Source organism: Antedon mediterranea, chromosome 11, assembly GCF_964355755.1.
Source record: "Antedon mediterranea chromosome 11, ecAntMedi1.1, whole genome shotgun sequence".
NCBI classification, from domain to species: Eukaryota; Metazoa; Echinodermata; class Crinoidea; order Comatulida; family Antedonidae; genus Antedon; species Antedon mediterranea.
Window position 1 is genome coordinate 5,791,169 of NC_092680.1, and position 11,851 is coordinate 5,803,019.

The window sequence follows — 11,851 nt, forward strand, 5'->3', positions numbered from 1 at the left end:
AGCACACGAGCAATCGTACTTAAATAACACAGTACGATTGATCAGGAAGTGTGTTTACAATGCGATGTCTTTTGGCAGGAACAGACGATGTAAACACGGTATATTATTATAGCTATATACATCATGAAAACATCAATTTCAACGGAATCATCACGTATACATATATGTCTATGAGTGTTGTTTTATTCCCACCAGTATGTTACAGAGGATAACGTCAAGATGGGAAATTACACGTCTAAAAAATCGACGATACATGTTGTTAGGCAGACCACCGATGTTGATCAAGAAATCCGTAGAATTATCTACGCAATGTCAACCGGTAAGTCAGTTGACCTTTTATAAAAGTATCAAACTGAGCCTAGAACAGCCTGTGTAAAGTAACGAGAGATGTACATTAATGCAATCGAGTTAGGCCTAAGTTTGTGCACCAATGTAGGCCTAGAATACGATAGTACCGTAGCATAATTTAATCTATAATAAATGTTAATGCGGACACACGTATTATGCAACAATGTTTCTCCATGGTCCAATGCTTCTTGCATATAACCACTTTACTTTTAGTAAGTATACAGCTAATATATTGAATATACCAGTAAGTGTAGGCCTATGCATTCGGTGTTTCTTTACAGCAATTATTCTGGTTTCGAATATAACACGAATATAGGCCCTACAGTTAATAGACTTTTTGTTAATTGTCTGTGCTTCAAAAGATATGCCTCGTGTCATGCTAAAATGTCGATGCGGTCTATGCACTTGAAATGTTTGAGCCCATACTGATTGAAATGAAAGATCCGAGAATTATCTGTTGACATGGTGCCCCTCCCATTTAATACAATCTTACCAATTGATTATTTTGGTTTTACAACAAAATAATCAATTATTACAGTATAACCAAACATACAATTGTTGGTCAGAAATTTATTTACACAATTCACGTAGGGGCTTACAGGAAATTTTCAAAACAAGTCCAACAACAAATAATGCTCACTCACAAAGGAAGTGGAGTGTCAAGTGCACTGCGAAACTAACGGTAAATATTAAAATATTAAAGCCACGAATAAAACAGCACTTATTTATTTATTGGTCATCACTTTTTTATCAGTGGCACACACTGTCGTTAGTGGTGCAACCAAAATAAAAAAACAATTGAGCAAAATATTGAAAGGAAACAAAACAAAAGCAACAAGAAAATATATACGTATTTGAAGCTATACTAAAAACTATAAACTATGGAGGGTAACTCCATGTAAAGTAAGTAAAATAGTGTAAAAGTGTTACAATATGCAGAAGAAAAATTAGTTAAAAATAGAAATAAAACAATATATTTTGTGGTAGGTAAATAGCTCATATAATTTTGTAAAGCCTGTTCCTATAGGCCCAAGAGAGGTCAGATATTTCTTACAATGATGGTCAAAAATTAAATTGTCAAGAAACAAGTGGTATTTAGGCCTATACAATAGATCCCTTATCCCCTTCACTATAGTATTTACCTCCATCATGCGCCAATTACACATTATTTACACCCACTGAATTATGATATGCAGTGGTATGAAATATGATCACTCATAATTCAATAATACAACTTCCATTGTTTTTGTTAATCCAATATAGTCATGTATAGCCATAGTGATCGTTCAATATTAACACGAACGATTGGTATAATGGTTAAACAATAAGAAGGTCATAATGCACTGTATATCGTAGGCCTACTCATACTGCTGGCCTATAATATATTAATATTGAGGATAAAAAGCCGGTAATCTTGCCTGGTGGTTTTTTTAAACCTTTTGTGTTTATTTCCTGTTTTTGTTACGGTACGTTCCAAGACAATGAGTTTTATGTTGATAAATGATATAGACCCTCTTTTGTGAGCATATAGCTTTTATTATAGTTCAATATAATATCTACCTATGGTGTTAGTAATTTATTTCATACTTGTGAGTTACAAAAAAACGGGTTTTGTGGTCATCATTGAATTTTATCATTTTGGTAGCGCCCCCCCCCCCCCCCCACCTTTGTTTCCCGTCAACAGACAAACTGATTTACCGGCCTAGACTTCAGAAATTGTTTATCAAAATGTTTTGTAGTAAACAATCACTGCCTATAATTACATGGCATATCATAAAGTAATCTACTTTTTGTGATATTTATATATTTTTCCCATTATCATAAAAAGACAGAAATGACGAGAATGTCATCACTAATATAATCATCGTTATCATTATTATCATCACCACCACCATTATGCCACCTCTTATTTAGTACCATAGTTGTCATTGATATCACCATCAACGGCGTCAACCTCATTTGGCATCGGCCTATTTGACTAACACAGTCATAACCAATACCATTAGTCTAATTAGCATAATATATACAATATTCCATTTCTCATTAGCATAATATTATATTTGCTATTTCCATTCCATGAAGTGTTTGTTCTGAGAAAGTACATTTTGAAATAGCATGGTTCTTTGTATATTATAAACCTGGTATAAGCTTTAAATCACCTTGAGAATACAAAGTACCTATACCTGAAATTGTACCAAGAATCCGAATATTCGCACATTTAATCGCATTTTATCGCACATTATCGCACTGGTTATTTATAAATTAAGGCGAAAGCTGTGTGTCTTTTTATAATGGTTTAAGCCTATACGTTATATTAATTTGGAAATCGGAAACGTAAACGCATAGGCCTACTTGATGTAGAATAATTTCTATATTGCCTGAACAGAGAACATACAGTATGTAGGACCCGCAAATGTTAACATTACCACAAATGTAAGAATTACACGAAAATGTAAAAATAACAACAATGTCAAAACTGCTGATAAACTACAAAATGTCATAGCTGGCTGACAAGTTTTAACGTTGTGGTAATTTTTTACCTTTGCGTGCTCTACAAGAGTCATTAACGGTGTTCTGGTTAAGTAGACCTCCTACATTTTTGTTTCAGGACAAAAATAACATTTTGCTAAATATTAAGCAGAATTCGGTCAAGTTATGAGCGATAGTTGCACGGCTGAATTACTTAATCAAGAAGGCAACTTGTGATTCTAATTAATTTAAGACGTGACATATGAAGAGTCGTAAATTTCATGAGAACTAGTTTCGTTGATAAATACATGAAGACTGTGTTATTGATATTTGGACTGAGTGTGTTGGACATGCGCAACTGTGTAGCTTTGAGGTTATGGATCCGACGTGCTGCGACCTAATTTAATAGTAAACGATACTAGTCTTATCTGATAAATTTATAATAGTACACCTATTATACATTTCCCGTAAAGGTAAAGCGTTTGATATTCATCAGACAGATAAAATCACAGTTTATGTAGAGAGGACGAGTGCATAGGAAACCAAAGACACACAGAGGTTATAAACTACAATACAGAGTTGCTGTTACTGGAGGCTGTAAACCGACAGAATCACATGACTGCCAAGACTGATTTGATTGGCTGAGTTCATAAACATCAGAAAACTAGTGTTGGCGTTAAAGACTAGTCTACACTTAGCAGACATTGTTTGGAAACTCCCGAGTTTATCAAGAAAGGTGTTCTCAGTGTATTTCAGTTGACAAACTTAAGGAAACTGCAGAAATCAAGTTTGCAGAAGTCTACACTTGCAAACTTTTGTTTGAAAAAACTTGAGGAAACTTCGAGTTTGCAAACAAAAACTTGGTAAAGGTTGCTAATGTAGACTTGGCTTCTTTTACAGATCATTGTTTATATAGTTTTCCGAAGTTTTTCTGCTATAACAAGCTTTGGAAAACTTGTCTTGTTAAACTTTGCGATTGCTCAAGTTTCCAAACTAAATCTTTTTTCTGGTGTAGACTTTGCTTAAAAACTTCCCCAAACTAACAAACTTAGAGTTTGCTAAGTACAGTATAGCCTAGACTGGCAAAGTTTTGTTGAAAAACTCGATTCGAATTTTGGGCTTATCAAGAAAAGTTTTTCAAAGGTTACTTAGTGTAAACCTGTTGCAAAGTTTGCAGAAGTCTACACACACTAGTAAACTTTAGTTTAGTTAAATTCAAAGTTTGCTCGAGTTGAATGTTGCGGTTTGCAGTGCAGGTATGAGAATAATCTTTACATTCGGACAATGAAGGAGCTCGCAGTTTGTTGACAATAATAATAATACGTGTGTATTTACTAAACAATATTCCTGGTGTGTTCAACGAACTACAAACATCACACTTGAAGTCGCACAATTTATTAACCACATATTTCATTCTCCTGATTGCAGCGAATACAGTTATGATGGATGACTTCCCAACCAAGATCAGTAATAAAGTTCGTTTATTATACTGACAACTAGCATGTCAACACATGTCATTAAATTACTTCTTTTCTCACCTTCAGTCTCACATGTGCGCATATGTAACTGAATTCTAAGCACTGAAAGATCATAGCTGAGGGGCAAAATCCATTATAGTATGATTATGTCAAATTATTCATAAAGATTGTAACGTGTTCGTAGGCGATATTTTACTTACCATTATTTACTTTTATCTTGGCAGATTTATCAACATGTTCATCCACGATAATGAACAGTGTGCGTTTGCCGAAGGAAGAAATATGTCTACCAATACGGGGAATGTGGAAAACCTCTCAATCACAATTCATCGTGACCCAGACGTCAGACCTACCTGCAACTGTCACCATCATCGCAGGGCAGAAGAAGTTCTTATGCAACAGAGGTCTACTGGCGTCAAACAGCGACTATTTTAAGACTATCTTTGAAACAGACATGCGGGAAAAACATACGGGTCATGTTTCCCTGGATGGTATAGATGCAGAAAGCTTTGAAGTAATTTACAACTTTATGCGTTTAGGTCATACTAAATTCAAAAGCGAGCAACTATATTCAATAATGTATGCTGTAGAATATTTATTGATTGATCGGCTTGCTACTGCATTGATTGATGCTGTGTCTACGCGAGTTGTCAGAAGGGATGTCACAGAATCCGTTGACTTGTTTCTGGCAGCAGATACGTTTCACTCTTTTCAGAAACTAAGACAACAAGCATTTACTAAGTTATGTTGGGATTTTACTAGATTGATTGAGAGTGATGAGTTGCATCATTTACCGAGAGAGGTACTTCTGGAATTAGTCTCTTCTCCTAGATTAAATGTAAGCAGTGAACTAGATATATTTACAGCAATTATCACGTGGACAGATCACTCACCTTCTAACAGACGATCATTCTTGAATGGTCTTCTGCAGCACGTCCGGTTACCTCTGATAAACATTGGTGATCGTGTTAAAATTATCCAACCAATATTGTCGCGGTTTAAGATTTCATTAGAAGCTCTGGAATCGGATGGCATATACGAAGCACAGGTTGATAAATGCGCAGTGGCCATGAGACGCAAACCAGATCAGTTATCCTCACTTATGAAGCCTAGAATAAGAATGGGCACAGAACGTATCTTACTCGCCGCTAAAATTTGCGCTGTTAATCCTAATATTAGGTATTCCTCTGTGAAATGGTTTCTGGTTGACCCACGGGCAGGGATGGCAGACGATGGCTTGTTTCTAACAGATTTTAAAGAACTAGAAAACATGCAATCTTTGGATACCATAAGTATCGTTGGAGAGGGGAAAGTAATTTATACACGTGATTTCAAGTCTGCACCGCATATTCATGTGATAAATATGGAAACGCGAGAAAGAACAACAATCCCCTGTCCACTGCCGCGTACAGGTAGTTCAAGAGAAACACCATTAAAGACTTTAGGAAAGAGCAATAGTAAGAAAAATAACGAGGTGCTGTTATTAGGACTATTAGATAACTGTTTATTTGCTCTTGTCATTGAGAAACTTTTTGGGAAATCTTTGACTTTGTATTCTTGTAATATAGAAACGAAGGAGTGGGAGTTTAGAACTATTTTGTATACGACACATTTTTTTGATGAACCAAGTGGTATTTTCTACGGTGGGTTGTTGTATATTTTTACGTACATTTCAAAGGATAGGCGCGTATCAGGTCCAGTAAATCATTTTGAGGTACATGCGTTCGATCCACGGACTGATGTTTGCTCAATGAGGTCGTACTCAGAACCTCTGAAACCCCTCACAGTTGTCGGCATGGCAGATCAATGGATTTACCTTGTGCCAACGTTTGGACATGATTGCGTGTATCGTTATAACACGGTGAATTGGGACGTATCGAAAGTTACGGATTCGATGCCGTGTGATCATGAAGGGGTAAATGATATAACACGTGCAATATTTGTAATTGAATGTCGTTTATTGTGCGCGTTTATTGAAGCTGGACCCGAACGGATGAAGTTATGCGCGTATTTATTAGTAAATGATCTTTGGACGGAGATTCTTCAAATGCCACTTATCGGTGTAACGATTCCAGACAACTGCAAGAAGTTGGTCGAAGTCCAACTGAAAGGATTTTGTATTTAGCATTATTTATTGATGAATTATTGGCTGTGAAACAGAACCTGGTTAACCATAACAGAGATAAATGTATAGCATATAATGGCATATACTTGGTATACTCTGGAATTTATTCTGCCTTGTGACTGATTACGTTGTCGATGTGTAACTCTCTGTTGAACCTCTAAATGGGCCTAAACACACTCCCTTCCAATTATAAAAATAGAACTATAGCCGACAGTTACTACCAGTATCCTATATAACGTGATAGGGTCTAGGCTATTACTTACATGTATTGAATTGATTATTTATATAATATGTAATATACTAATATATATTTATGTATGTAACTGGTAAGGATAAGAATGTGTGTATATCATAGTATACAACTATATTTATATAACATTGTATAGATAGAACCAACCTTTCAATAAAACATTTTTCTGAATTTCTGGAATGTAATCCCTAATGCGTTGGCGAAACATTCCTTTTAGGCATGAAGTTGTTAACAACCAATCGTGTTGGAAATATTTACAAAAAAACACATTAAAATGTTTGAATTGTATACACGCGGAGTGTAACTATAATTTATACGGAATACTGTTTACTGTACTGATGAGAATACTCTCCAATCCACTTTACTTGTCTTCCAATTTACATATTAGACGAACGTTTAATAGGTCACAAAACGCGTTAACCAGCGCGTTACAAACGCCATCATAATGCGTCATTTGTGCATGGTACAACTCGATTTTAATGATTATATACGCAGTATGTTCCCATTACTGCATTACATGAAGTGTTCTGTTTAAATGCGTAGGTCATGCGACGATTATTATTGTATCTGTTTGGCTTTGGCAAATACGACAGATATCATTATGCAACGTTGTTTTGAAACACTTAAACCTGTAAAATGTCAGGCTATCTGCTGTCAGAAATTTACACTGGTGATGAATATTAAAATATCATCGATCTAGGCCTTATACTTCTTACAGTTTGTGTTTCGTGCATTTTCATGTTGTTGATTACGGGGCTTGGGGTGATCAAATTCAGACTGTAAGTTGTCACTGCTGTTTCAATCCCGATCAAGCGATCAATCCCTTCAAGAGTATTTAGAAGTGATCTATTTCGTGGCTCGGCAACTTCCCATATAACATTAACCGAATATGTTTAATTTAGCATGTAAACATTCATGTTTGGCCGAACATTGTGGGTGAGTCAATCGACCATGGGAATGGAGAACCACACACTTGAGTTAGCCTAAAGTTTAACTTGAGTTGCTGTGATTTGAATGTATTTAAATGGTTCGTAAAAATTATAATGCGTAATGTCCATCCGTAATCTACTTGCAAAATGGTTTAAAACAAATTGAAATAAATGTTTCTATATTGTTATACGTAGCTTACAGATGTATTTTCCCCAAATTATGAAAAATGAAGATTAATTAAATCAGACTTTGAATATGTTGTTTTGTAGTTTTTTAAGTTAATCACTTCCGTAGAAAAAAAAAAACATAATGTTTGAACTTATAAAACCAGGCAGCCAAATTTGACCATTTTTGCTTAAAATTTCAGTTTTTTCAGGTAAATACATTTTTTCGATCCAATTTTTGGTCAAAGTGGATACTTTTTATGTTACATTAAAATGGCATATTCAACAAAGAATGTTTAAGAATTATTTTTTTCAGGGGGACAACACATCTTTAAGTTTCTTAATGCGCACATGATGAAGCTGTAATATGGTTCTTTGAAATGTTGTTATTCTCCAGGTTTTACAGACGGCATATCAGATATGTAATTCATGTTGGCCATTCCAGTTGAAATACCGAATTATGAGATTACCTATAATCACATGAACATTTTGAACTAGTTTTACAAGATGGTTTTATTATATTATTATAATGTTATGAAGAAGGATATATGTAAGGATAAGTATGGTATGATCATGAAAGAATAAGGTTTGGTATTATAAAGTTATTTTTATAATACCAGTGATTAAAGTATAATAAACGATTCGTAACAAAATTATATAATGGCTAGTGTAGATTGAATTGTTTGTTTTGACTTGGTCACATTAGAAAAGAAGCGAGTTCGATCCGAGCGTCATAGGATTGGTTAAGATGGTTCCACAACGCAAGTGACTTATGTTCAATCACAAACGATAGTTCATAATGCTAATCCATGGTCGCGTCGTGATAAATAATTACTTGCGCTGCGCAACGTCATTGCGTTGCGTCCACATTGTTCATGACGTTTTTTGAACTTTTCACACAAAGACATTTTTAAGTGATAAGATTTTATTGTCAGTACGTCAAGTTTTAGACTATTTTTGACAAGAAAGTGTATAGATGACGTGCAGATATTCCAAAATGAGTTAAAATTGTATAAACTACTGACAAGGAGTATCAACAGAAGTCCAGCCTTGATGTTAGAGCTCAATCTCCAACAAATCTTTAACATTTTAAGCTAGATTTCGGTCGGAAGTATCGTAATTACGGTACGTTACTAGTGTTTTTCTTCATCAATTTCGATTTTGGTTAAATAAGCCTACATTATTTTGATGTGGTTAATTTTCTTACATGCAGCCTAGACGAGTAATCGTAATCAATATTCCGCTTTAGTTATCCACTGTTTATCATCTCCCGCCGTTCGTCATGTTGTTTATACGTAGCCTACTGTGGATGGATGGTTTAGCCACCGGCACAATCAAATCAAATATTATTTCTAAATCTTTATAAAGTAGAATTTGAAATTGACTCGTAAATTTCTATGCACCATATTAGTATTATGTTATCAGCTTACAGGCATGGTTATCAGATAGAATATAAAGTGAAAATGTTTGAATAACGCCTATCCACTGTTAAAAGTGCTTGAAAATTCATGGATCGTAATTTTGAAACCACATTATCTTAACTTGAATTTTCTTACGCATACAAATCACAGTTTATAGTTTGGTTATTTCTTAAAGAATTCTATTCTTCTAATTTGTCTTCGTCTTTTTTAAGCTCTCTGTCTACACTATACTTTATGTAACAACGAAATATATTGACATGGTGATGCCATATCACTACCGGTTTTGGGCATATCATTACCATATTTGAGCACATCACACTTTTTTTTGTTAAACTAGTTTGATAGTGTAGGCAGAGCTTCATACATTCTACCTTTTTACATTCGTCGTTTATATAAAACGCCAATCGATGAAAAATGTGTGGATTAGCACGATCAATAATGAATTTTAATTCCACCTTTTTTATGTTCTCTCAAAACCCACGCGTCATATAGTTTACATGATATTGATATTTGTTTTATTCAGAAAGTGTTTTTTGATCAAATATCCGCATAAATGCTGAAATTACAAAAACTAATGTGATAGTATATAGGAGCTTCAATTATCAATGATATTGGAAAGCGATAACGACAACTTGTAAAACAAAATTGATGAGACACATAAATGTAACATCTAACTATCTATTTGTGATGATTTTTATAAATGATGAGTAGTAATATAGACAACGATCAGGGGAGTTGATTGCCTATATAATACTGGGAAGGGGAAGGTTTACTGTACGAACGGAGGAGATACGACGCGATCGGCACAATTGCCCGCTCCAGCTGAATTGTGTTCTCTAGCGACGGAGCACTTCATTTAGCCTATTTTTTAGTCATGACTTCCATTACAATGGCAAAAATTGGTGACACCATGGGCGTGGTAAATTTGAAATTAAATTTGAATAAAAATGTATGTGATTATGGGTATTGATTATGAGTATGATTGAAGGAATGGCACGGAGACTTTATCGTTTCGGGACGGTGACGAAGAATGTTGAATCTGAAGTTACGATGAACAGAAGGTAGAAATTGAATAAAATAAAATAAAAATAAATTAACTGGGCTTAGGCCTATATACGCATTTATTTTGTATAAATTGGACCGTCTTCTTCCTGAACGAAAAGCTCGCTGTCGCTAATGACGACGATGGCTGCAGTTGTTCCGATCCTGTGATTGTGGTTGCGAAGTAATGGCCATTTATGTCGATGGTTTGGGAATACAGTATCAATGTTTGCAGACAACAACAGCACAGTTTCATTAATGATTCCAACAAATGATCCATTTATGCAAAATTATTCCACTTATGAGTTGCGTAGGCCTAATGTATTCGAAAAGGCAGACGATGGGATATAAAATATCAAATCTCTCTGACAGTTCAATTAAATTCAATATTAACTTCGTTAGATAATTGGCCTACTCAGTATATAATTACGCAGTAAACAGTGTATTTATGCATACAATATTTATTTGATTGAGGTAAATCAAAATAAAATACATTGTAATAATATTAATATTATATTATTGAACTGTACTAGTTCTATTTGTGAAGATTCTGAAGTTGTACGTACATATTACAATTGTTTTGATGACGACTCGGGGGATACAATTATCGTCACAACTTGCAACGTCGTCAGAAAATCTTGAACAAGAGGTCAATGCCGCCTAAAGATCTACACTATCAAACTAGTTGGCAAATAAAAGTGTGATATGCCCAAATATGGTACTGATATGACATCATCATGTCCATATATGGCACATTACATTCTTTGTCACATAAAGTTTGATAGTGTAGACAGACCTTTAAATCTTGGTTCCCACTAGGACACAATACAAGGACGTAGGCGCAACGCAATTAACTTGACCAATCACAGGCGATGGATTATTCAAACCGTCGGTCGTCATTGGTCAACTCGATTGAGTTACGCTTACGTCCTTGCGTTGCGTCCCAGTGAGAATCAAGGAATAGAAGCTAAATTGAACTTGCACCTTTTTTTCATAGGCTCACTTTACGCGCATGTATATAAATAAAACCAATAGTAAAAGGTCTCTTACAAATTATATGCCTGACACATTCTAGTTCTATTCGCCGTCAATATTTGTCGTTATACCCTCACATTCAAATCAGTCGTGGTTTCAGGTGGGGAAGTGTGGGGTTGGGGTTAAAATTGTGAACTTAAACTAGGCTGGCCTACATCTGATTTGTTTGTTGAAATTTGCCTGTCCCCAGCCGTGATCCGGTACGACTCACTGGTTGACGATCGAAGGCCATAATTATTTATAGAATTTTTACAGTTAACTTCATATCTAGCTCTAAATAAACATGAGCTGCTAGCTTAAATGATAATACAGCGATTTGCGTTTCCATCGCTACAAATAATCCGTTCCCACTTTGAATTCTGCAATCGTGTTAGTGTGGTCAGATATTACATAAATACACATTTTCTCGTGCAAAATTCAGTGGCGGATGCCGGTTTTCGAAATAGGAGGGCCCAGTGCCTATAGGCCTACTACTTAGGAGAAGTGCTATAATTGTCCTCCCTTCTTTCATTGCAATTCTCACACCATCCCAATTTTCACCCTGCCTATGCACTTTGTTGAAACATGGAACTATTATAGTTCCATGGTTG

The 11,851-nt window shown here is 35.1% G+C and overlaps 1 protein-coding gene across 1 annotated transcript; it reads left to right on the forward strand.

Annotated features, from left to right (window-relative positions):
* The first annotated feature begins 83 nt into the window (after positions 1-83).
* LOC140062802 (uncharacterized) lies at positions 84-8,197 on the forward strand. Its single transcript, XM_072109135.1, has 2 exons — positions 84-319; positions 4,520-8,197. Exons 1-2 carry the CDS (start codon positions 220-222, stop codon positions 6,418-6,420), a joined length of 2,001 nt encoding a protein of 666 aa, XP_071965236.1. The 5' UTR covers positions 84-219; the 3' UTR covers positions 6,421-8,197.
* The last annotated feature ends 3,654 nt before the right edge of the window (positions 8,198-11,851 follow it).